At 34.8% G+C, this 26656-nt stretch overlaps 1 protein-coding gene across 1 annotated transcript in view; it reads left to right on the forward strand.

Annotated features, from left to right (window-relative positions):
* The first annotated feature begins 226 nt into the window (after positions 1 to 226).
* LOC143235758 (protocadherin Fat 3-like) overlaps positions 227 to 26656 on the forward strand; it is a 247269-nt gene continuing 220839 nt past the window's right edge. Inside the window, 1 exon segment of the mRNA XM_076473962.1 lies at positions 227 to 643. Coding sequence (XP_076330077.1) covers positions 544 to 643 — 100 coding nt within the window. The 5' untranslated portion in view covers positions 227 to 543.

Below are 26656 nucleotides of genomic sequence, written 5' to 3' on the forward strand. Positions count from 1 at the left end.
TGTTTGTCTACTGGGGTGGTTTGTTTGTTTCCATACCTTTTTCCTCGATAATTTGGGATACGTGTGTTTTCTTAGAGTTACTTTTTCTAACAACCAGGTAACGTTACAGCAGTGCTTGAATTTCACGCGCTAGGGGTTTTCGGGTGTACTTCTTTAGCCCCGCCTCTTCTTACGTCATCAGTCTTGGACGACTGTTTATCCCGCTCCATAACGGTTTGTACCTCAACTGAGAAAGGAAGATTGTTATGTGGAACAGAAGTAACACGTTTCTGTAACTCCACGTGCTTACAACTATTTTCATACTAATCGCCTTAGTTAACCTTTGAAAATGCTCTAATGTCATGACAAAGCGTTTTGACTGTAATATAAAGAGTTATAATATATATATATTATTTTACACATTTTTAAAATATAACTTACAAAACGTACGTTATGCAAGTATTTTAGAAAATAATTTTCCATCATAAAACTACGATCAGTGCCTAAACCTTCGGTGCTTAAAAAAAAACAGAAGCAAGAGAGAGTTGAATGCGAAACTAAAAGATGGACATGCAGATGATAGTTAGGCCTACCTGTTTCCAATATCGAACACTTGTACTTTTCTTCACCTGGTCAGTTACCTTCACTTCTACCTTCGCTGAACGTAAGTACCTGAGATTTTTAAATACTAAGAGAAATGAAGCTTATTTTGTATAGTATTGTAAATATTACTATTAATTAGAAACTTGTAGAAGTTATATTATGTTTGAAGAGCGACAACAACAAAGAACTCGTGTCCATAGAGCACAAAATGAAATTTATTTTTGAAATAACTATTTTACGAGTGTTTTTTCTGTAAAATTATTTAATTTAAAGATAAGTGATTCGTAAGACTAACCACGCGAAAAAAGAAAGAAAGAAATATTTAAATTCCTCTGACTAATTAATGGCCAACTTTTACCACTTGGGTGACTTTCATGCACAATATTCAGTTCAACTATTTTACAGTAACTAATCTTATACTCGTATCTTTGCATGGCCTATTAACTTTTCAAATAACTTAGTAATAATGGCATTATTTCAATCGGTAAGCCTGAGCTTATAATGCTAAAACCATGGTTTCGATACCTATGGTGGGCATAAAACAAACACACGAGGGGTGTATGGGTGGACCTCATTTTCTGTTCTTCAGAAAAGACAATGAAGCATGTGAAACGCTATAATCTTAAGAAGTGAAAATACCAGATCACCGATACACGAATCACTCTTGTCTGGAGTGATAGTTCAGACAATATGTTTTAACAACAACAGAATAGTCAATTAGAAGGAGGTTGGTGCTTAATTACCAGATGGTTTGAAACTAAAGTGTCTTGATAAATTGTCTTAGATAGAAAGTAGTTGATGGTAAGCCTAGAACGTTTTTTCCCCAATCTTTCTTGTCCGCGGAATACTTTGGCGAAAGAAGAATCCGTAGCTCATACATTGGGCTATCTGTGGTCTGCCTACTACGGGTTTCTAAACCAGGTTTCTAGAGATGTGAGTTCGCAGACATACTGCTGTGCCACCGATGGACTAGATGTGTTTTGAATTTTGCGCAAAGCTACACGAGGGCTATCTGCGCTAGCCGCACCTAATCTTGCACTGTAAACTAGTCATCACTATCCACCGCCAACTCTTGGGCTACTTTTTTACCAACAAATAGTGGGATTAACCATCACATTATAACGCCCCCACGGCTGAAAGGGCGAGCATCTTTGGTGCGACCGGGATTCGAACCCGCGACCCTCGGATTATGAGTCGACTGCCTTAACCACCTGGCCATGCCGAACCTTTAAGTTAGGAAAATCCTTCTTGTTGAAACTGACTATGAATATGTGTCCTCGTGCAACGTTTCAGCATTATTCTGTTGCCATATATGAAGAGTTGACAGTTGGCCTTGTTTTTAATGTAAAAACACCCCCAAAAAATTAATGTCCATCCACGGAACTTGAAGTAATTGAAAAATGTTGGTCGTTTTACATTAGTTCATTGAATGGTAGAAAATTCATTTTATTTTCAGAGTCGATCATGGGTTAGTGTCTTGAAATAATTCCCGATAAGTAACAGTTCGATTACTACCTTGTTCAGTTCAATAATGAATTTTCATCTTTCAATTGACCGTTTGGTAAGCTAGCTCAGTAGTGGCTAACTAATTACGTTATATTCACATGAGGGAAAAATCAGTCACGCGCATCGAGTCACTAACGTTTCTTAATACACTGTGGCTTGTTTTCCTCGACAAAGGAAAAAACATACAAGTTCTCTTGACTTCGTTTCCCTGTCAGTTCTTTGTGTTTTTAAGTTACAAGTTAGAGAAACTTTTCATAAAGATAGTAAATGGGGGGGGGATAGGTAATATCAATTCTTCCAAAACAATGTAAACAAGATAGTAAGAATATTATCCATACATAATAACACAGTGTAGTAGAATGATTCTTGTCTGTTCTGGGTGATCTTAGATACCATCTGTACTGTCTTGTTTACATTGTTTTTAAACTACTGATGTTAGGCTTACATTCATTCACCTGACATTTTAAACATGTTACATGTTTTTAATACAGTGTTTCAATAGATACAGGAAGGTTGTATTTGTAAATATCATACAGTGTGATTCCAATATTTATTGTTTACCTGTTATTGGCTGGTTATTCCTGTTTCACCCTGTACTTAGGTTATTTGTTTTTTAAACGAACATCAAATATTCTACACTAGAATTACGATTTCTTAAAACAAATTAGTAATTAGTTGTTAATAATACCTGTAAAAGCGGATTCTCCATTTGAAACTATGTCACCTCAGTGAGATTGGTTGACACCGTTGTTTTAGTTTTTAATTAATTAAAGAAGAGCAGGATATTAATCTTATTCCAGACATTCACAGAACGTGTGACTCATCCATTACATAGATATTGTTATAAAGTTCTGATGGCCTGTTGAGGAGATATTTAATATGTCATTTCGATGGACAATCCGATCCTTCACTACATACATAGTGCTGCCATCTGCTGGATAGGCTTTCGACACACTGACTTTTGTACCACATGTACACAATGACGGTGAGTTAATAAATGACGTCATCAGTCACATGGGTCACTGCATTATCTTAACTGTTATATCTTCACCACAGTAAATTTTCATCAGGGAACAAGTCTAGTCGAAGTTTACAACTGTTATAAAAATGCGGTGACGAAGTTCGTTCTGTAATATGCGCAAGAACGTTAACGTAAATGTTCATTATATCAAAACATACACTGAATCATTCTCTGAGAAAAAATAATAGTAATTAAACAGCTTTCAAATGTTTTATTAGTGCATTACTCTTTATTTCCACCAGGTGCTTAAATTATTGTTATATAGGTTGAACTACGTGTACCAGCTAATGTTTATACGTTAGTGTCTTAGTCGAGTTTTTACTTTATTTGGAACAGTAACTTACTTTGTTGTAAAGAGACTGAACAAAATAGAATAAACAGACAAACGGAAAAGGAATATCCAATATGCTTTATATTAGGAAATATAAACAGCCGAAGGAGAGATAGCAGATAGAAAGCCACTGGTTAAATAAAAATGTTAATATGTGTGTATTTTTTCAATATGGCAGAGAAAACCTGTGAAAGTAATAAGACGAATATAATTTTTTAAAATCTTGAGAATTAGCTGTATTGATGAAACACGTGAGTTTCGAGTACTTCACTTCAAGCAGTTCAGTATGCAGCTAGTTTTACCATTTATTGTTAACACCAGTCGTAAAAATATATATCTTTCTCGCTGACTGTCCTAAGAACTTCTGATTTTGGTTTGTTTTTAATTTCGCGCAAAGCTACACGAGGGCTATCTGCTCCAGCCGTTTCTAATTTTGGAGTGTAAGACTAGAAGAAAGGCAGCTAGTCATCACCACCCACCGCCAACTCTTGGGCTACTCTTTGACGAACGAATAGTGGAATTGACCGCCACATTATAACGCCTCCACAGCTGAAAGGGCGAGCATGTTTACTGTGACGGGGGAAATGAACTTCTGATCAAGGATCGACTACCTAAACGCCGGAATATCAGTAAAAACAATATCTTTTATGTCCCTGGAGGTGGGGACAGTTTTACTCAGTTCGTTTCTCGTTAAGCACGAAGTTAGATGATGGGCTGTCTGTGGTGTACCCACCATAAGTATCTAATTGTTAGTTGTATAAACTCCCACACTTGCCACTGTCTAAGAGACTCCAGTGGTCAATGCTACTGACTCTCAGAAAACTCAAAATCGATGATTCTTTTCTTGGAAACCACTGTTACAAGTCACTTGGAAACCACTATTAGAAGTCATTTGGAAACCATTATTATAAGTCACTTGGAAACCACTGTTACAAGCTACATTTCACCTCTAAAACTGTATGTAAGCTGTTAAACATAAGTATACAAAATAAGCTGTAACAACTGCAGGGATCGAACCCCTTATTTCTTGTTATTTTTTACACCAGTGTTTATTCCATCGCGTTTCTAACGGGGGGACAATATGTATTTATAGGGATATTCGTGGTTGTTAATTAGTGAATTATATATACACAACTTACTGATTTCCACTTATTCTTGAGCTTCAACACAACAAGATTTCTGGTAAAAGTCCTGTTGTTGTTATTAGAAGCCAGTGTCATTAGAGTCTGGGTCTAACAAAGTGAGGCCAGATAGGTTAAGGCGTTCGACTCGTAATCTGAGGGTCGCGGGTTCGAATCCCCGTCGCACCAAACATGCTCGCCCTTTCAGCCGTGGGGGCGTTATAATGTGACGGTCAATCCCACTATTCGTTGGTAAAAGAGTAGCCCAAGAGTTGGCGGTGGGTGGGGGTGATTAGCTGCCTTACCTCTAGTCATACACTGCTAAATTACGGACGGATATCGAAGATAGCCCTCGTGTAGCTTTGCGCGAAATTCAAAAAACAAACTGACAAAGGTCTTATACTTGGATTCTTGGTAAACAAACATTTCACGTATTTTTTATCAACATTGGCAAGCGAAGAAAGAACTGTATCACAACACATTACGTTTCATGTAACATAAACTACGGTGGGATGTTATGTCAATACTTGTTACTTTCACATGATACAATATATGTGACAGTTATAAACGCCATTCGGTCGTTTTAGCTCAATACAACATTATGATACCATAATAAGAGGTGAACTGTGCATAATTAGAATAATTACAACAAAGAGATAAAGTAACTTGTGTATTTTTGTTATTAGTACGATCGTAAGTCTGTCATAAACTGGTAATAGGGCACTCGAGACGTAGCCATCCTTTACCAAACGTGGTTGCCATCTTAATTGTGAAAGCTTTAGAACGTGAAAGTCAATCCAGTTGGTAAAAAGAAGCCCAAGAGATGGCGGTGATGGTTAGCTATCTTCCATCTAATGTATCACTTTAAAATTAGAGATGGAGAGCACAAGATTTTAACAAAATAAAGTGCTGTCATAGGTATGAAATAGGGCAAATTTAAAGTAGTGTTCATGGGACAAAAATGTTGGGGTAGGAGGCAAAAACGTTGACTTAATTATTGTGTTATGTGTGTACTATATCACCTAGAAAAATAAAGTGGGAGCTATTCGTCCTCCTTGACCCTGCCCTCTGACCCCACCTGTAAAAAACAACAGTATCAAATGTTCATATAACTCAGGTTATAATAATTCCTATTCAAGAATACTTAGATAAAGCTACTATTATAATGCCACCAGTGTATTAGCAGTAAGTCTTCAGGTTCAAGCATCGATACCCGTGAGGTTAGAGCACGGATATTCCTTTCTGTATCTTTAAACTTAACAACATCCAAATAGCCAACGAATATTGTCTTAAAGTTTGGTAATATAGGTTCTTATTTTATTTTTTAATTACAGAACAGTATATTTTAAAGTTAAGTTAAATAAACGTGATTTTCCGTATAAATAATTACAATAATAAATAACAGTTATGATAAAAAGGAATAAGTAATAATTACAGCATTTATTAAATCGCTCACGCGTGACGTCTGGCTCAATATAATTCTTGAAATTATAGGATCGCATCATAGTGATTTTAAATGTACCATACATTTAAAATAAACAATAATAACAGATTTATTTTTATTTTGTACACTGAAACTACGAGATAACCGAGAACTAACTCACTCACAGTTAACTGGAACGTTCCAGTTGTAGAATTGCGGTGAACTAGAAACACTAATCGTGGACAAATGTTGATTACTTCTAGTAACGGGTAACTGTCCCACGTGCGAACGTGCCTCTTACAAGGACACCAATAATGCACGTGAAATTCTAAAAAGTTACATAAACAAGATGATTTGGTATTTATTAGACGAACTTTCAGGCAAGTTACAAAATCTAAAAACTGTCGAGAAATTTCAAATAACAAAGTTTAGTAAATATGAAACCATTTTTCGAACTGCTGGTGTTAATCCTGGTTATTAGAAGTACACTGAATGTATAACAGTAGTTAATCCACGAAATCCCAAGCATGGTAACAAGATGGGATTCATCATATTTTCATTCCCAACATCATAAACAAATGTCAGATTGAACTAAATTGGAATGTATTATTTTACGTAAAGCTTAAAGTGATAATAATTAGTGTATTAAATTCTAAACTATCTTACATTCCCGTCCAGTGGCTCAACCGTTAATCCGAGGACTTATAATATTGAAAATTGGGGTTCGATACCCACAGTAGACAGGACATAGTCTATTTCTGTGATAAACAAAAATAATATGTTAATTTCAAGGAATGTTATAACTGTAACTTTCAAAACTTAACAACACTGATGTTGTTCCAGATAATTCAAAAGTGGCCCCGAGGAAAACCTTCATCGGCTCCTTTAGGAGTTGTAATTCTCGAAGAAAGCGAACACTTGAAAATTAACGCGTGCGTTTTAAGACAAGGTTGGTGAAAAACATTCACAAAGCCTGCGCTATACCACAGAGCTCACGTCACGTTCATTTAATTATCCAAGAACTGCTTATTTTCATGACTTGCAGAACAGAGGCGTATTATGTACCTAAACTGTACGCATATTTCACAGCGTTGAGTGAACAGTTAACAACTGTTTTCGTGCGGTAAGAAGGTACTATCTCAGATAAATATAACTTGTTCTCGTACAAGATAACAGTAAGAGTGAACCGTTTGTTGCTGAATCACGGAAAGATATATCAACATGCTTCCTTCTTCCTTGAGCTGATTACGGACATAACAACAAATATTTTCTCTCTTTTCGTGTGCTGATCCACATTTTGCACAACATTCTCGTCTGGAGAACTGAGTGTTTTCACTCTGTTATCCAGAATGTAACAGGATAAGAAATCATGCACATTATTCTGTTTACAAACATAAAATGATACTCAGTTGGTCAGCATTGAGTTAGCTGCAGGACCTATAACTCTAGAACTTGGGGCTCGATCCCTTCGGCTAATAGGGTGCAACTTTGTGCTAGATAAAAAAAATAAATCCCCCCAAGTGGCACAGTGGTGAGTCTACAGGCTTACAAACCTAAAAGTTTGATTTCAATACCTGTGATGGGTGGAACACAGCCAAACAACAGCAAAAACAAAGAGACTCAGCTCAGACTATATCAGATGACATAAAGCGAAACAAGCTATACACTTGTCAAACTACCTCCAGTTAAACAATCACTAGCGAACAGCAGTTGACACACTGGCCACTTTTTCACCGTTAAACGAGGCAACAGAGCGCATCTAGGCGACAAGGTATTTTAAAAAGACGCACACATTTCTGTACTACGGTTGAAACTTGCTTAACGTGATAAAATTTACCAAAGTTCCTTTCTCATGCTCAGTATTAACTGATAAGTTAATTTTCTTTAACAGAAAGGCCAATCATCCATGTTAGCCAGTTGACAGTTGTTACGTGACAGTTCCAAACTTTCCCTCTTCGAATGTATATCTTGTATGATATCAATCGTTTTATTACATACACCACACTGAATCTACAAATGAATAGCTTATGAAAACAGAGTTAGATGCGTTTCAGGAACTACGGGTAACTACTGTAAAACAGCATGGTGAGTTAAGATCTTAAGTTACACAGTGGTCACTGTAATAACCATGTTGAACCTACACCATGGTTCACCACTGTAAAACAGCATGGTGAGTTAAGATCTTAAGTTACACAGTGGTCACTGTAATAACCATGTTGAACCTACACCATGGTTCACCACTGTAAAACAGCATGGTGAGTTAAGATCTTAAGTTACACAGTGGTCACTGTAATAACCATGTTGAACCTACACCATGGTTCACTACTGTAAAACAGCATGGTGAGTTAAGATCTTAAGTTACACAGTGGTCACTGTAATAACCATGTTGAACCTACACCATGGTTCACCACTGTAAAACAGCATGGTGAGTTAAGATCTTAAGTTACACAGTGGTCACTGTAATAACCATGTTGAACCTACACCATGGTTCACCACTGTAAAACAGCATGGTGAGTTAAGATCTTAAGTTACACAGTGGTCACTGTAATAACCATGTTGAACCTACACCATGGTTCACCACTGTAAAACAGCATGGTGAGTTAAGATCTTAAGTTACACAGTGGTCACTGTAATAACCATGTTGAATCCACACCATGGTTCACTACTGTAAAACAGCATGGTGAGTTAAGATCTTAAGTTACACAGTGGTCACTGTAATAACCATGTTGAATCTACACCATGATTCACTACTGTAAAACAGCATGGTGAGTTAAGATCTTAAGTCACGCAGTGGTCACTGTAATAACCATGTTGAACCTACAACATAGGTTACTACTTAAAACGGATCCGTCAGTTAAGATCTAATGTCAAACGGCGGCTATACGGTGACTTTTGTTTCCTGGAGTAATTGAAACTATACTGTTTACTGTTGAGAGCAGTACTGCACGTGATCTGGACACTTCTTGACTAATTCTCAAATTATTTTGTTCCTGGTTTGGATGTTTTAATCATTACCAACCAATCACTGATCTTTTACACATTGGACTTGTTTGTCTGTTTTCGTATAGCAAAGCCACAATGTGCTATATGATGTGTCTTCCGAGGGGAATCGAACCCCTGATTTTAGCGTTTTAAATGCGAAGACTTACCGCTGTCCCAGCGGGGTACCGGACTTGTTTGTATATTACTCCATATAAATGGTCGATTTATATTCTTGGAGGCGTTTTCCAGTTATTGGCTAAAAATACAAAACGTTGGTTACGTTATATTACAACCTCGCCGTAGTATAGTTTTCATACCAAAATGCTCTGTTATAAGGCTATTATATTTTCAGTACTCCATCCCTCCCTGTTTGAATTCCATAATCCATCCATCAAGTATATGAGAAGGAGTTTTTCCCAGCGCCGGTTTTAACAGTCCGATCGTATAGAAAAACTCAGAAGTTGCATCTAGCGTCTTGATCTGTACGCCTTCGTATAAAATTATACGAATATTCATTTCATTCTTTAGGTATTTAAGGTATGCAACAGTTGAAAGAAAGGTATGATTAGAAGCCTTGTCTTTTCAAGCCAGAGTTGTTTATGTTGCTTACCGTTATCTGGACAGCTTTTGATTGGAAGCCTTGTCTTTTCAAGCCAGAGTTGTTTATGTTGCCTACCGTTATCTGGACAGCTTTTGCCATTGACTTTTGTGTTCTTGAAGTCTCTTTTGCTTCAAAAAGGCACACTTTACTCACCACAGCTGGCGTACGACTTGTTGCATTCCCCTTACTTGGATGGTCTTGGTGATCCTAGTTGATCCATAATTCTTTGTTTTCTAACGCCTAATCTGAGCACATTATTATAATCCGAATGCATACATATTTTTTTAAAGAACTATTATATATCCTACGATATAACAAACAATGTAGTTTTGATACATGGTCTTCCGCCACAAGTTTATAACACATGTGATTGTCACGTGATATGCTAAGTTGCAAATTTGAATTTATTTTGACATAAAGCACTCATTAATGTATACTTATATAGCATTACTTAACGTTAAGCTTGAATTGTTTAATTGGTTCATGTCATAGAAGGCAGTGGCAAAGTGAATGTTCATCTGTCCAATAATTATTTGTATGGTTAACGTACCGGACTGCTTACTTCAAAGTTTGAGGTTTGATATGCCACTGAACACAATCTGCACTCTCAACAGAGGTAGTGTTACAACTGTGACTGTCAGCACCTTTATTGAATTAAAGACATACGTGTTGCTATGACCGAACCCTTGGGTCTGAAACCTAGTCGTTTCGTTCATTTGTCATTCAAGTGGAAAACACCAAATACCCGATACGTCTGGACTTTCCTATGAAATACTTATTTTCTAACTTCTCTAATTCTACTGATATACATATTTTTTATTTTTTTGGGTGAAAAACATGCTCAGACGTTGTTATGTACAGTCTTCTAAGATAAAAAACCAAAACTGTTTTTTAAAAAGGCTTAAGAAAAACAACTGCTAATTTCTGTCTAGCAACTACGCATACTAATCTAAAGTTTTCAAGGGATATTTTTGTTAGAGAAATTACCTGTTAATGTTTTATTGAAACGCACAATTGGCTATGGAACCCAAAATTTTAGCGTTACAAGCAATCAAGTTTACCGCTCAGCCGTCTGCAAACTTATTTGCAAAAAATAAAAAAATAAAAGAAGTTCTTTCTCCAAACTATGATGTAGAAACTCAGTATTTCATGAACTTGTTACAAACTCAGTATTTCATGAACTTGTATCAATGTTCACAGTTTGGCTATTTTAAGCTGCTTTATAATCTCTCTCAGAAAAACAAACGAAATAATAAAGATATGTGTCGGGCTATGCTGAACCAATAAATAAAGATATGTGTCGGGCTATGCTGAACTAATAAATAAATATATGTGTCGGGCTATGCTGAACCAATAAATAAAGATATGTGTCGGGCTATGCTGAACCAATAAATAAAGATATGTGTCGGGCTATGCTGAACCAATAAATAAAGATATGTGTCGGGTTATGCTGAACTAATAAATAAATATATGTGTCGGGCTATGCTGAACCAATAAATAAAGATATGTGTCCGGCTATGCTTAACTAATAAATAAAGATATGTGTCCGGCTATGCTGAACCGAAATTTCCAGATGTTTATCAAATTTATATAACCACATTCCATCCAAAAGCTAATTTCGTCATTGAAACCCTGTAGGACTTGTCTCGCACTAACGAAACTACGTGTTGCGGTCCAGATTTCTATCGAATCATAAGTTACCGTCCTTGAAATGTATATCAGATACTTTGTTCTTCAGGGTGTACTGTAAAAATTCCAGACAATTGAGTAAATTATAATAATAATAAAAAAACCTCTTACCTTCTAAAACCTAACGCGTGCAATATGCCGCTAACCAGTTCATTATTGAAAGAAAGAATATATCTTTTTTTGTTCTTGTTATTACGGAGATTAAATGCTATTTATTCAGGGCAACAACCTTCGGACCAACGACAAATCATATAAACGCTAAAATATTTATAACATATAAATACAAGTTTCAAAATCAATATTTTTTACATAAATGTATTTAGCCTTAACCCGAATACCGATCAATAGTTGTTTCTTAGTGGGTAGAGAACCGTAATAACAGATGTGTTTGTCCTCTTCTACTGTCATGGAAGGTTTAGAGTTTGCTTAGTGTGTAATACAAATTACTGTAATCTTAAATAACCTAACTTACTTACTGACCTTTTTGGTGGTGTTATTTTTTTTGCTAAAGGTCATTTAATACTTAGCTCAATAATTATAGCTTTATAGTGATAATCCTAGGTCACAGCAACACTTTACTGTTTATATGGGGCACGTATATCACCCATGACAAGGCCTAAATACGTGAAAGTTATCGCAAAATACACTTTTTTTTTTTAATAACAGAAGGAATGGAAGGCTACGAAATATTTTATTTCACTTCAAATTTTCCAGTTATTGCATATTAGTCTGAATTGATATAAGACATAAAATGGAGACACTAAATATAAATATTTATAGTTTTTTTTTAATTATTTCTAATTCAACATATAGTAACCTAAATTAATTTAGGTTATAATATTATTCAGACTCTTAAATTAACTTAGGTTTCTATATAATGAGTTAGAAAGAACCTTAAAAAAACTTTGAATATTATGTGTACATCACCATTACAAGACTTATAACTATATTATTTTGATCAGCTGATACAAGTTGTGCTGGTGAGTCTTGAATATGTTAAACTGCAGTCCACAGCAAAGAGTGCGGCTTATCAAAGAATACATTAGGCCTTAACGCCGATTTTACTTTTGGCGACAAAAATAAATCTGTATACATAATCACCACACATAATTTTTTTTTATTTGAGCAAAGATACATCGAACTATCTATTGTGTCCACCGAGAGGAATTGAACCTCAGATTTTAGCATTTAAAGTATGTAAACTTACCAATGTTCCACCGGGAGACAGGTTTAATTCTGCCGGTGACACAGCGGTAAGTATGCGGACTTATAACACTAAAAACCGGGTTTCGATACCTGTGATGGGCACAGATTCATTACACAGCTTTGTGCTTAGATACAAAGAAACAAATATAAGTTTAAAAAATAGAAACATCAAACATAATTTTATATATTTACCTGTGTTTATCATCTAAGTGAAATGATATAATTATTATATTATATTATATTATATTATATTATTATAATATTACTATTATATTATTATTATTATCATATTACTATTATATTATATTATTATAATATTACTATTATATTATTATTATTATCATATTACTATTATATTATATTATTATTATATTATTATATTATATTATATTATTATAATATTACTATTATATTATTATTATCATATTACTATTATATTATATTATTATTATATTACTATTATATTATATTATATTATATTATATTACTATTATATTATATTATATTATATTACTATTTTATCTGTGGTTTCATCTATTAGTGATATTTCTTAGAGTGGGATATTGATATGCAGATATTGGAGGTTAATACATGAATAATTATATCGCTTGACACATCGCGTAATCTGTAAAATATTTGGAGCAATTTTAATGCTCCTATGATACGTAAATTATTCCACACCACACGTGTTTCTCTCAACTAATTCTGGGATAACAGAGAATAGTTTATATATTTGTAACTGCAGGTTTACACACAATGTTTTATTTTGTCAGTGTCTTTCAACTGTTTATCTTTCCAACAACGTAGATCAACCATTAACTACCGACAACAAACTTGTTTTGTAAACAAAATGTGTTCTCTCATTTGACTTATGTTACACTGATATCCTTTGTTCCTATAGAATAGTGGTTCCCAACCTTTTTTATGCCCCGCACCCCTAAAAATTTTAATATGTTCTCGCACCTCTCACAGTAATTTTTTATTTAAGAATAAAGGTGAAGATGGCCAAAACAAATGTTATCTCGCACCCCTGGTTGGGAACCACTACTATAGAAATAAAGGTGAAGGTGGCCAAAACAAATGTTATCTCGCATCCCTAATTGGGAACCACTGTTATAGAAATAAAGGTGAAGATGGTCAAAGCAAATGTTATCTCGCACCCCTGGTTGGGAACCACTGTTATAGAAATAAAGGTGAAGATTGTCAAAACAAATGTTATCTCGCACCCCTTGTTGGGAACCACTGTTATAGAAATAAAGGTGAAGATGGTCAAAACAAATGTTATCTCACACCCCTTGTTGGGAACCACTACTATAGAAATAAAGGTGAAGATTGTCACAACAAATGTTATCTCGCACCCCTGGTTGGGAACCACTGCTATAGAAATAAAGGTGAAGATTGTCACAACAAATGTTATCTCGCACCCCTTGTTGGGAACCACTGTTATAGAAATAAAGGTGAAGATTCTCACAACAAATGTTATCTCGCACCCCTGGTTGGGAACCACTACTATAGAAATAAAGGTTAAGATGGCCAAAACAAATGTTATCTCGCACCCCTTGTTGGGAACCACTGTTATAGAAATAAAGGTTAAGATGGCCAAAACAAATGTTATCTCGCACCCCTGGTTGGGAACCACTGTTATAGAAATAAAGGTGAAGATTCTCACAACAAATGTTATCTCGCACCCCTGGTTGGGAACCACTGTTATAGAAATAAAGGTGAAGATTCTCACAACAAATGTTATCTCGCACCCCTGGTTGGGAACCACTACTATAGAAATAAAGGTGAAGATTCTCACAACAAATGTTATCTCGCACCCCTGGTTGGGAACCACTGTTATAGAAATTTGCGTTAATGTATAACAGCCTGTGTCTCCCTCTGGTGTCTGGCATGACCTGGAGATTAGGTTCCTCGACTCGCAGTTTGCGGGTTTGAATCCCATCACTGAATATACTCATCTTATTATGGTCGAGGACCTTAAAATGTGACGATAAACCTCACTTATCGTGGGTAAAGAGTAGCCTAAGAGTTGGGGCATTAAATCTCTCTAGTCTGTCGTTTCAACTTTAGGGACGACCAGTAAAGACATCACTTATCCTGTCTCACAGTTGTTAAGCACCACCTACATTCTTTAAAGTGAATTTGCTGAAATAATTTCCTTTTTTTTTTTCGGGCGCACGTGGAAAAACGATACAATCAATTTCTCATTCCCCTCGTACACTGGACAAACCTTTTAATCATTTTGTCCTAAGACATTTTTACAATTATGATAACGTTGACCAATGCCCAGACTCTAAAACAATAGCTAATGATGTAGTGATAATAACGCCTACCATACAGTGATAACAGGTACCGTAAAGTGATAATAACACCTGCCATATTATAACACCTATTGTATAGAATGTGTTAAGTTATATTTAATTGGTTTAAGTCCAGTGTACTTTCAGTTTTACAAACTTTAGTACTTGAAGAAATTTGAATAAATGTAATAAATGAAATTTTCTGAATTACTTACAATATCCGTATACAAAACTGTACCTTTTAAAAATTGTTTAAACATTGTATCACACGAGTGACAATAAAACAATATTATCGCTAAGCCTAACTTAGATTAATTTTTTTAAAAACTACACCGAAACTTTAGAGCTGATAAAACAGTGTTTAGTTTTCTTTGATCAAAGCTAGTTCGGTGCCCATGACGAAACTAGTCAAAGGTTTAGCCTAAAAAGGAGAAGTTGTTCTACTCTCCTAATCCCTACCTTTTGTTCTACTCTCCTAATCCCTACCTTTTGTTCTACTCTCCTGATCCCTACCTTTTGTTCTACTCTCCTGATCCCTACCTTTTGTTCTACTCTCCTGATCCCTACCTTTTGTTCTACTCTCCTAATCCCTACCTTTTGTTCTACTCTCCTGATCCCTACCCTTTGTTCTGCTCTCCTGATCCCTGCCTTTTGTTCTACTCTCCTGATCCTGCAGCCTTTTGCGCGTTTCTGCTCTCCTAATCCCTACCTTTTGTTTACTGCTCTCTGATCCCGCACCTTTTCTTCTGCTCTCCATCCCTGCGACACTTGTTTCTGCTCTCCATCCCTGCCTTTTTTCTACTCTCTGATCCCTGCATTTTGTTTCTGCTTTCCTGATCCTACCTTTATTTTCTTCTCTCTCCCTTCCCTTCTGATCCTTTTGTTCTACTCTCCCATTCCTACCTTTTGTTTCTACTCTCTGATCCCTACCCTTTCTTCTACTCTCCTTGATCCCTACCTGACTTTGTTCTACTCTCCTGATCCCTACCTTTTGTTCTACTCTCCTGATCCCTATCTTTCGTTCTACTCTCCTAATCCCTACCTTTTGATATTAAGCTAATGATTATGATAACACATGTCATGTTCGTTCTGTCTCCTGTTCTCCTACAGCAGTTTTCTCGGTCCGAACTTGTTAGCCGAGTTTCAGAAGTTTGAAAAAGTTCGTTCAAAATATACATGACGTCACAGATCGACCACTTTGATTGTTCATTGCAACCAATAGTTTTCAACAAGTTTTATTTTCCAAAATAACTGATTTTCTAACTGTCAAACCTGGTTCTCCTGAGGCCCGGCATGGCCAGGTGGGTTAAGGCGTTCGACTTGTAATCTGAGGGTCGCGGGTTCGAATCCCCGTCGTACCAAACATGAGCGCCCTTTCAGGCGTAGGGGCGTTATAATGTGACGCTCAATCCCACTATTCGTTGGTAAAAGAGTAGCCCAAGAGTTGGCGGTGGGTGGTGATGACTGCCTTCCCTCTAGTCTTACAAACAAACTCTATCGACTTCTCTTTGTTACGTTCTTCACCCTTTCTAAGAGCGACATCTAGCGTGTTTTATGAAACTCTGAGGTGTAGAAACTATTCGATTTTAAAATTGTTCTAACGAATGTCTAGTTTTGTATTTATTGGGCAGGTATATAACAGTAATTTCAGATAAACGCTGTCGAGAGAGATAGAGAATGTATAATAACTGTAATATCTTTCTTATTTTTTGTGGTATTGGTGAAAAATCGATTACCAGGAAGAAATACAGTTGTATTTTAACAAATACATGTTCGGTTATTTAATTTACCATTATAAGGCAAACTTGTTTGGGAAATTTCACAGGGACTACATTCGTTTTTCTGTCCTTAATTTTAAGCTGTCTGATTAGAGAAAACAAAGCAGGTTAACAGAACCCGCCGCCACATCTTGGACTTGTCTCGTCTAATCAGTTGATGCGATTTCACCGCAACTCTTACACCGCACTCCAGGAGTACAGACGGTTTTCGCAACAGTTCGCGAACCTCGAATTCTCGGAATCAAAGTGGGAAAAACAAACCACCAGGTCACACCCGGCTTAACGCACACGCACTTTAATACAAATGTACGTCACATACATAAAACGTGTATTTCGTCACTTAAGGTCGATGTCATTGCGTATGACAATATATTGGGTCCACAAAACAAGCACGTTTTAAAGACTGTGTGCAACAGAAAACTGATTTAAGTTTTGCTGTTTATTGCACGTGACTTTATGTCACGATGCCACGCTGCAACATGCAGTTATTATTACAGGTTCGTGAATTTCTATATCGAAATCCCAAACGGCAGACATACAAAATGTGTTTTACCTTTGGTATAACTATTTTTACTATTTAAATGTACAGATAAATTTCGAAGTTAATAGCACAAAAACTGTTTGGAAACATTTCAAAGCAGACAAACAGCATTAAGGCTGAGAAAATAATATAGGTGGCGTGTGATGTAGCCCAGTTATTCCGTGAGGGAGTGATGTTACTATTATACCAGGGGTGGAGAATTATGTAGCTATTCCGGGAGACTGGTGATGGTACTATTGTGGCAGATGAATTATGTGGATATTCAGGGAGATTGGTAATGGTACTGTTGTGGCAGATGAATTATGTGGGTATTCAGGGAGATTGGTAATGGTACTGTTGTGACAGATGAATTATGTGGGTATTCAGGGAGATTGGTAATGGTACTGTTGTGGCAGATGAATTATGTGGGTATTCAGGGAGATTGGTAATGGTACTGTTGTGGTAATGGTACTAATAACGTAGCTACCCCTAACGGTGAATTGGGAAATTCACTAAATTGGGAAAAAGATAATTTATTAATCAAGTAGATGAAATGTATTTTTTTTTTCTCGATGATTTAACTAATGGGTGTGTGGTAAAGTTTATCTGGCAGCTAAGTGATGAAAATATCCCAGCAGATGTAACTACATCTGTAGCAGTGTTAACTACAGTAACAGTTACACTGTTTAATTTATATCGTCGTAAAGGAGACATTGTGGGATAGGCGTTACAATAACACGTATTGTGGGTTAAGTGTCATAATAATCTACATGGTCAGATAGGTGTTATGATAAAACACATTGTCGTTTCGGCGTTAAACATTGTCAGATCGGTGTTACAACATTACACATTGTCAAACTGGTGTTCTATTATTATTTGTTAATGGATAACTACTATGATAATAGGTGTTACAACATTACACATTGTCAAACTGGTGTTCTATTATTATTTATTAATGGATAACTACTATGATAATAGGTGTTACAACATTACACATTGTCATACTGGTGTTCTATTATTGTTTATTAATGGATAACTACAATGTTAATAGGTGTTACAACATTACACATTGTCAAACTGGTGTTCTATTATTATTTGTTAATGGATAACTACTATGATAATAGGTGTTACAACATTACACATTGTCATACTGGTGTTCTATTATTATTTATTAATGGATAACTACTATGTTAATAGGTGTTACAACATTACACATTGTCAAACTGGTGTTCTATTATTATTTGTTAATGGATAACTACTATGATAATAGGTGTTACAACATTACACATTGTCATACTGGTGTTCTATTATTATTTGTTAATGGATAACTACTATGATAGTAGGTGTTACAACATTACACATTGTCAAACTGGTGTTCTATTATTATTTGTTAATGGATAACTACTATGATAGTAGGTGTTACAACATTACACATTGTCATACTGGTGTTCTATTATTATTTATTAATGGATAACTACTATGATAATAGGTGTTACAACATTACACATTGTCAAACTGGTGTTCTATTATTATTTATAAATGGATAACTACTATGTTAATAGGTGTTACAACATTACACATTCTCAAACTGGTGTTCTATTATTATTTATTAATGGATAACTACTATGTTAATAGGTGTTACAACATTACACATTCTCAAACTGGTGTTCTATTATTATTTATTAATGGATAACTACTATGATAATAGGTGTTACAACATTACACATTGTCATACTGGTGTTCTATTATTATTTATTAATGGATAACTACTATGTTAATAGGTGTTACAACATTACACATTGTCAAACTGGTGTTCTATTATTATTTGTTAATGGATAACTACTATGATAATAGGTGTTACAACATTACACATTGTCATACTGGTGTTCTATTATTATTTATTAATGGATAACTACTATGTTAATAGGTGTTACAACATTACACATTGTCAAACTGGTGTTCTATTATTATTTGTTAATGGATAACTACTATGATAATAGGTGTTACAACGTTACACATTGTCAAACTGGTGTTCTATTATTATTTATTAATGGATAACTACTATGTTAATAGGTGTTACAACATTACACATTGTCAAACTGGTGTTCTATTATTATTTGTTAATGGATAACTACTATGATAATAGGTGTTACAACGTTACACATTGTCAAACTGGTGTTCTATTATTATTTATTAATGGATAACTACTATGTTAATAGGTGTTACAACATTACACATTGTCAAACTGGTGTTCTATTATTATTTATTAATGGATAACTACTATGATAGTAGGTGTTACAACATTACACATTGTCATACTGGTGTTCTATTATTATTTATTAATGGATAACTACTATGATAGTAGGTGTTACAACATTACATATTGTAAAACTGGTGTTCTATTATTATTTGTTAATGGATAACTACAATGATAATAGGTGTTACAACATTACACATTGTCAAACTGGTGTTCTATTATTATTTATTAATGGATAACTACTATGATAGTAGGTGTTACAACATTACATATTGTCATACTGGTGTTCTATTATTATTTGTTAATGGATAACTACAATGATAATAGGTGTTACAACATTACACATTGTCATACTGGTGTTCTATTATTATTTATTAATGGATAACTACTATGATAGTAGGTGTTACAACATTACATATTGTCAAACTGGTGTTCTATTATTATTTGTTAATGGATAACTACTATGATAATAGGTGTTACAACATTACACATTGTCAAACTGGTGTTCTATTATTATATATTAATGGATAACTACTATGATAGTAGGTGTTACAACATTACACATTGTCAAACTGGTGTTCTATTATTATTTATTAATGGATAACTACTATGATAGTAGGTGTTACAACATTACACATTGTCAAACTTGTATTCTATTATTATTTATTAATGGATAACTACTATGACAGTAGGTGTTACAACATTACACATTGTCATACTGGTGTTCTATTATTATTTATTAATGGATAACTACTATGATAGTAGGTGTTACAACATTACACATTGTCAAACTTGTATTCTATTATTATTTGTTAATGGATAACTAGTATGATAGTAGGTGTTACAACGTTACACATTGCCGGATAGATATGAAATTACACGTTGTCAGATAAGTGTCAGACGATTGCGCATTGTCAAGTAATAGATGGTTCAAGGTTATATATCACTGGATTGAAATTTTCTAGACAAGTGTTACCTGCTGATATATCTGGCCTTCTGATAAAGCGTCAAAATTAATATCCAGTTTTAACACGTAGGTTGACCTGAATCGAAGGAAAACAAGGTGTCGGTGAAACTGTTGTGAAAGTGTGTAGGAGAGCAAATATAATATAATATATACTAAGGCCCGGCCTGGCCAGGTGGGTTGAGGCGTTCAACTCGTAATCCGAGGGTCGTGTGTTCGAATCCTCGTCGCACCAAACATGCTCGCCCTTTCAGCCGTGAAGGCATTGTAATGTGACAGTCAATCCCACTATTAGTTGATAAAAGAGTAACCCAAGAGTTGGCGGTGGGTGGTGATGACTAGCTGCTTTGTCTTTAGTCTTACACTGCTCAATTAGGTACGACTAGCGCAGATAGCCCTCGTGTAGCTTTGCCCGAAATTCCAAAACAAACAAACAAACTATGTCTACTACATGCGGCCATTCGGCGTCAACTACTCGGGACAACTTGAATCTTGTGTCCCCGTTTCTGTAGGTTTAAAATAGAAGATTTATTTTCATAAATTTTAAGATGAAGAAACAGGATGACACGAAAATATCGCATCATTGATGAAAACAACAACAGTGAATGAAGTTTTATTGTTGTGTTATACAGAACAATTTTATTTCCGAAGAAACGAGTCGTTTCAAATCACTTTATATATAGTGGGTGTTATGACAGGGACAGACAACTTCCACTCTTTGATTAGAGTCGTCCTAGAAATGGATGTCACTGACTGGGTGCCCTTCCTCTAGAAATGGATGTCACTGACTGGGTGCCCTTCCTCTAGATAAGGATGTCACTGACTGGGTGCCCTTCCTCTAGATAAGGATGTCACTGACTGGGTGCCCTTCCTCTAGATTAGGATGTCACTGACTGGGTGCCCTTCCTCTAGATAAGGATGTCACTGACTGGGTGCCATTCCTCTGGAAATGGATGTCACTGACTGGGTGCCCTTCTTCTAGATAAGGATGTCACTGACTGGGTGCCCTTCCTCTAGAAATGGATGTCACTGACTGGGTGCCCTTCCTGTTAGTTCAACATCTGGGACGGTTAGCAGTAGTTAATCCTTAAGCACAGCTGCGAGCGCTCGCAGAAGTTTTTCCGGGGGTAGAGTGGGTAAAATAGGATGAAATTGTCAATTGAATAAACAGATAAAGTTCCCTACCCACAAGTTCCCTACCCCACTCGTGTGTACAGCTTGAGAGGAACATCTCATTTTTTTCTTTCAGTTAACACTCTTACCCGAATGGATAAAAGTTTAGTTTAAGGGTTACAAAATGAACGAAGGCCCGACATGGCCAGGTGGTTAAAGCACTCGACTCGTAATCTGAGAGTTGCAGGTTTGAATTCCCGTCACACGAAACATGCTCGCCCTTTCAGCCGTGGGGGCGTTATACTGTGACAGTAAATCCCACTATTCGTTGGTAAAAGAATAGCCCAAGAGTTGGCGGCGGGTGGTAATGACTAGCTGCCTTCCCTCTAGTCGTACACTGCTAAATTAAGGACGGCTAGCACAGATAGCCCTCGTGTCGTTTTGGGCGAAATTCAAAAACAAACAAACAATGTGTGAAAATTATTACATAAGGAAACGTGATTGTTGTTTTAATTATAAGTAACGAAATGTTGTTAAGGTTCATGTTCAAGGTATATTAAATTCAGTGTCTTGTAGTGACAGGTATCTGACCCTGAACTCGAATACAAGTACGATCCGTGGGAAAAGAGCGCCCCATTGTACACCACGGCCTCGAAGTGAGAGGCTACATCATTAGGTGTATGTGCTTCGGTTTTTGTGCGAGGGTGGCCTTGGAAGGGATGGTGCCGATCGTGGCCATCCAAGGTAAAGTGGGTAGTCCGGAAGTAATAACTTTGTTGTGATTATGCAACAGTTAAGCAGTCAGTTTACCTTAGCAATGAATTTGCTACGCGAATGAATAGAATTCTAATCAATAGAAGCGTCCGTTTACCTGCACGTGATGACCGCGCGTGGAGAAACAGTTCTAGTTCAAGGTTCGGGTCATCACGACATTGTGAAAGCTCCACGTAATAAGACATGAATAGCTGTAAATACTGTAATTATCCTGACATGAGCAGCGGTGCTAAATACGACAAATATGGGGAGAGATATAATAAAAAAAAACAACAAAGACGTTCAAACATTACAGTTTTCTTGTCTTATTTGTAAAGTCTCTTTTGTTTGTCTCTTGCGTTTAATTTCGAGAGAGCTATGTACGTTACCTGTTTCTAATTTTGAAGTGACAGACGAAAGGGAAGACAGCTACTCCACAGCACCCGCCGCCAACTCTTGAGATACTCTTTACCAGTAAATAGTCCGTTTGACATTATTTAAAACTGTTTTAGTTAATCTTGCACGCGCAAACAGACTGTCCTAACATCGAAGTTGGTGATCATACTTTCAATATCTATAGTTGTTGATATCTTAGACCTAGATTTATTAATAATATATTATTCACATTTCCATTACATGTATCTAAATACAAGCTAAGCCTAATCGTTCTAGTCTGCTTTTTGAATATGGAACAGTAAAGACAGAGATAGCGCATGCCAGTTATAAGAGTTTAAAATAAACTGTCGCTAAAAAGACTGTTCTTATTACACTTCAAACTTTAAGTTTTAACTTCCACAAATTATGAACAACTGCCAGATAGTCGTTACTTTGAAAAACATACACGTGCACTAAGTTTAAAACCTCTGAAATATTATTATAATAATAAATATTAATTGACATACTAGACAAAAATGCATAATATATTTTAATTTGGTCACTAATTTAACCTAATAAAGTTATTATTACACGAGCACTTTTTTTACAATAAAGCCTGGTGTTTAGGGCGCTCGACATGCAACCTGCGGGACACGGGTTCAAACCCTCCCCCTAACCAAACGTGTTTGCCCTTTCAGCTATGGCGGCGTTCTAATGTGACAGTCAGTTCTACTAAACGTTGGTAAAAGAACAACCCAAGATTTGGTGGCAGGTTGTCTTCAAAATCTACGTTTTCTATCACTATTAGGGATGATTAGCTGATTAGCTTCGAGTAGTTAGTTTTTGTGTGAAACTGAAAACAAGCTTCCAACAGTGTGAAAAATCGTTATATGCAGAGTTAGGGTTAGCGATTCTTCATTGTATGCGCAGAAGTGTTTCGCGACGAAGCATGAAAAATAGAAAGAACGTTCTTCAACTGTACAACACCAGGTGGCGCTTTTAAAAATGTTTTCATTCACTCACTTTATTCCTGTTTAATGTTTCTCCACTCTCTACAGCTCAGTGGTAAGTCCAAGGGCATATAACGCAAAAAAAAAAAGTTTTCGATACCCACAGGAGGCACAGCACAAATATCCTATTGTTTAACGTTGTGCTCAACAAAAGAAGTCCCCTCTCCAGTGAGTGATTCAGCGGTAAGTATGGAGGCTTACACTGCTAAACACCAGGTTTCGTTACTTGTAGTGGGGATAGAAGAAATATCCCGTAATGTAGCTTTGAGCTACAAACAAAAGACGAAACCTGTTTGTCGGCTAAACATATAAACTTACCGTCGTTCGGGCTAACAGAAATAATATAAACTTATCATAGTTAGGGTTAACAGAAATAATATAAACTTATCATAGTTAGGGTTAACAGGAATAATATTAACTTATCCTCGTTAGGGTTAACAGGAATAATTTAAACTTATTCTCGTTAGGGTTGACAGGAATAATTTAAACTTATTCTCGTTAGGGTTAACAGGAATAATATAAACCTATCCTCGTTAAGGTTAAGAGTAAATAAAAAGAACCAAACGTTTAGACTCACGTTAAACTAATAAAAGTTGAAAAAGTACGTTATATAATTTTCTGGAATGTTTTTTTCTACACAACACGTGTAACATGTAAATGATATAAACAGTAATAACATAGACTCCAAGCACCTTGAACAGAGTAAATAGTTACTTATTCTGTGTTCCGCTCTAATTTTAAATTATACTGTTTTAATGTACATATATGTTATTATATATATTTTTTGTTTCAATCAGTAAAGTTTGAATAAACACGTCTGTTGTACCGTTTGTTACTATAATTATATCAATTCTGTACGCACTAGTTATTTTTAAAACAATTTTTGACTAGATGTAAGCTTCTGATAAGTTAATTATTAATTTTCACTGTTACGTGTTCCTGAGAAACTTCTGCTTTGAGCTTTATTTTGTTTGTAGTTCAGCACAAAGCTATAGAACAGGTATCTGTGATCTGCCTACCACGGGTATCGAAGTCCAGTTTCTGTCCTTGTAAGTCCGTAGACATGCCGCTGTGCCACCTTCTCTGTGTCTTTGTCACACACATATACACAAAATGATTATAATATAAAAACTGTTCAAAATATAAACTATTATTTGTTTGCTGTTAAACACAAACTAAGACATGTTACATGTACGTAACATGTATTTATAAAAACTATGTTAAAGGCAAGTATCGAAACCTGATTTTTAGTGTTACAATATGAAATCAATAAAAATAATTTTCAAAAATGATAGAGAACGAATATTTCCAACCTCATGGTAAGTTTGATTCTTAGAGAAATATATATATTTTTTAATTTACATTTGGTTACATAACTGTAATTTTAACTCGAATATAAAACTACCATAACTGTAATTTTAACCCGAATACAAAACTACCATAACTGTAATTTTAACCCGAATACAAAACTACCATAACGGTAATTTTAACCCGAATACAAAACTACTATAATTGTAATTTTAACCAGAATACAAAACTACCATAACGGTAATTTTAACCCGAATACAAAACTACTATAATTGTAATTTTAACCAGAATACAAAACTACCATAACTGTAATTTTAACTATAATACAAAACTACTATAATTGTAATTTTAACCCGAATACAAAACTACCATAACGGTAATTTTAACCCGAATACAAAACTACCATAACGGTAATTTTAACCCGAATACAAAACTACTATAATTGTAATTTTAACCAGAATACAAAGCTACAATAACTGTAATTTTAACTATAATACAAAACTACCATAACTGTAATTTTAACCAGAATACAAAACTACTATAACTGTAATTTTAACTATAATACAAAACTACCATAACTGTAATTTTAACTATAATACAAAACTACCATAACTGTAATTTTAACTATAATACAAAACTACCATAACTGTTATTTTAACAATAATACAAAACTACCATAACTGTAATTTTAACTATAATACAAAACTACCATAACTGTAATTTTAACTATAATACAAAGCTACCATAACTGTAATTTTAACTATAATACAAAACTACCATAACTGTAATTTTAACTATAATACAAAACTACCAAAACTGTAATTTTAACTATAATACAAAACTACCATAACTGTAATTTTAACTATAATACAAAACTACCATAACTGTAATTTTAACTATAATACAAAACTACCATAACTGTAATTTTAACTATAATACAAAGCTACCATAACTGTAATTTTAACTATAATACAAAACTACCATAACTGTAATTTTAACTATAATACAAAACTACTATAATTGTAATTTTAACCAGAATACAAAACTACTATAATTGTAATTTTAACCATAATACAAAACTACCATAACGGTAATTTTAACCAGAATACAAAACTACCATAACTGTAATTTTAACCAGAATACAAAACTACTATAATTGTAATTTTAACCAGAATACAAAACTACCATAACTGTAATTTTAACCCGAATACAAAGCTACCATAACTGTAATTTTAACTATAATACAAAACTACCATAACTGTAATTTTAACTATAATACAAAGCTACCATAACTGTAATTTTAACTATAATACAAAACTACCATAACTGTAATTTTAACTATAATACAAAACTACTATAATTGTAATTTTAACCAGAATACAAAACTACTATAATTGTAATTTTAACCATAATACAAAACTACCATAACGGTAATTTTAACCAGAATACAAAACTACCATAACTGTAATTTTAACCAGAATACAAAACTACTATAATTGTAATTTTAACCAGAATACAAAACTACTATAATTGTAATTTTAACCATAATACAAAACTACCATAACTGTAATTTTAACCAGAATACAAAACTACTATAATTGTAATTTTAACCAGAATACAAAACTACCATAACTGTAATTTTAACCCGAATACAAAACTACCATAACTGTAATTTTAACCAGAATACAAAACTACCATAACTGTAATTTTAACCAGAATACAAAACTACTATAATTGTAATTTTAACCAGAATACAAAACTACCATAACTGTAATTTTAACCCGAATACAAAACTACCATAACTGTAATTTTA

Source organism: Tachypleus tridentatus, chromosome 12 (genome assembly GCF_004210375.1).
Source record: "Tachypleus tridentatus isolate NWPU-2018 chromosome 12, ASM421037v1, whole genome shotgun sequence".
Classification (NCBI taxonomy): Eukaryota; Metazoa; Arthropoda; class Merostomata; order Xiphosura; family Limulidae; genus Tachypleus; species Tachypleus tridentatus.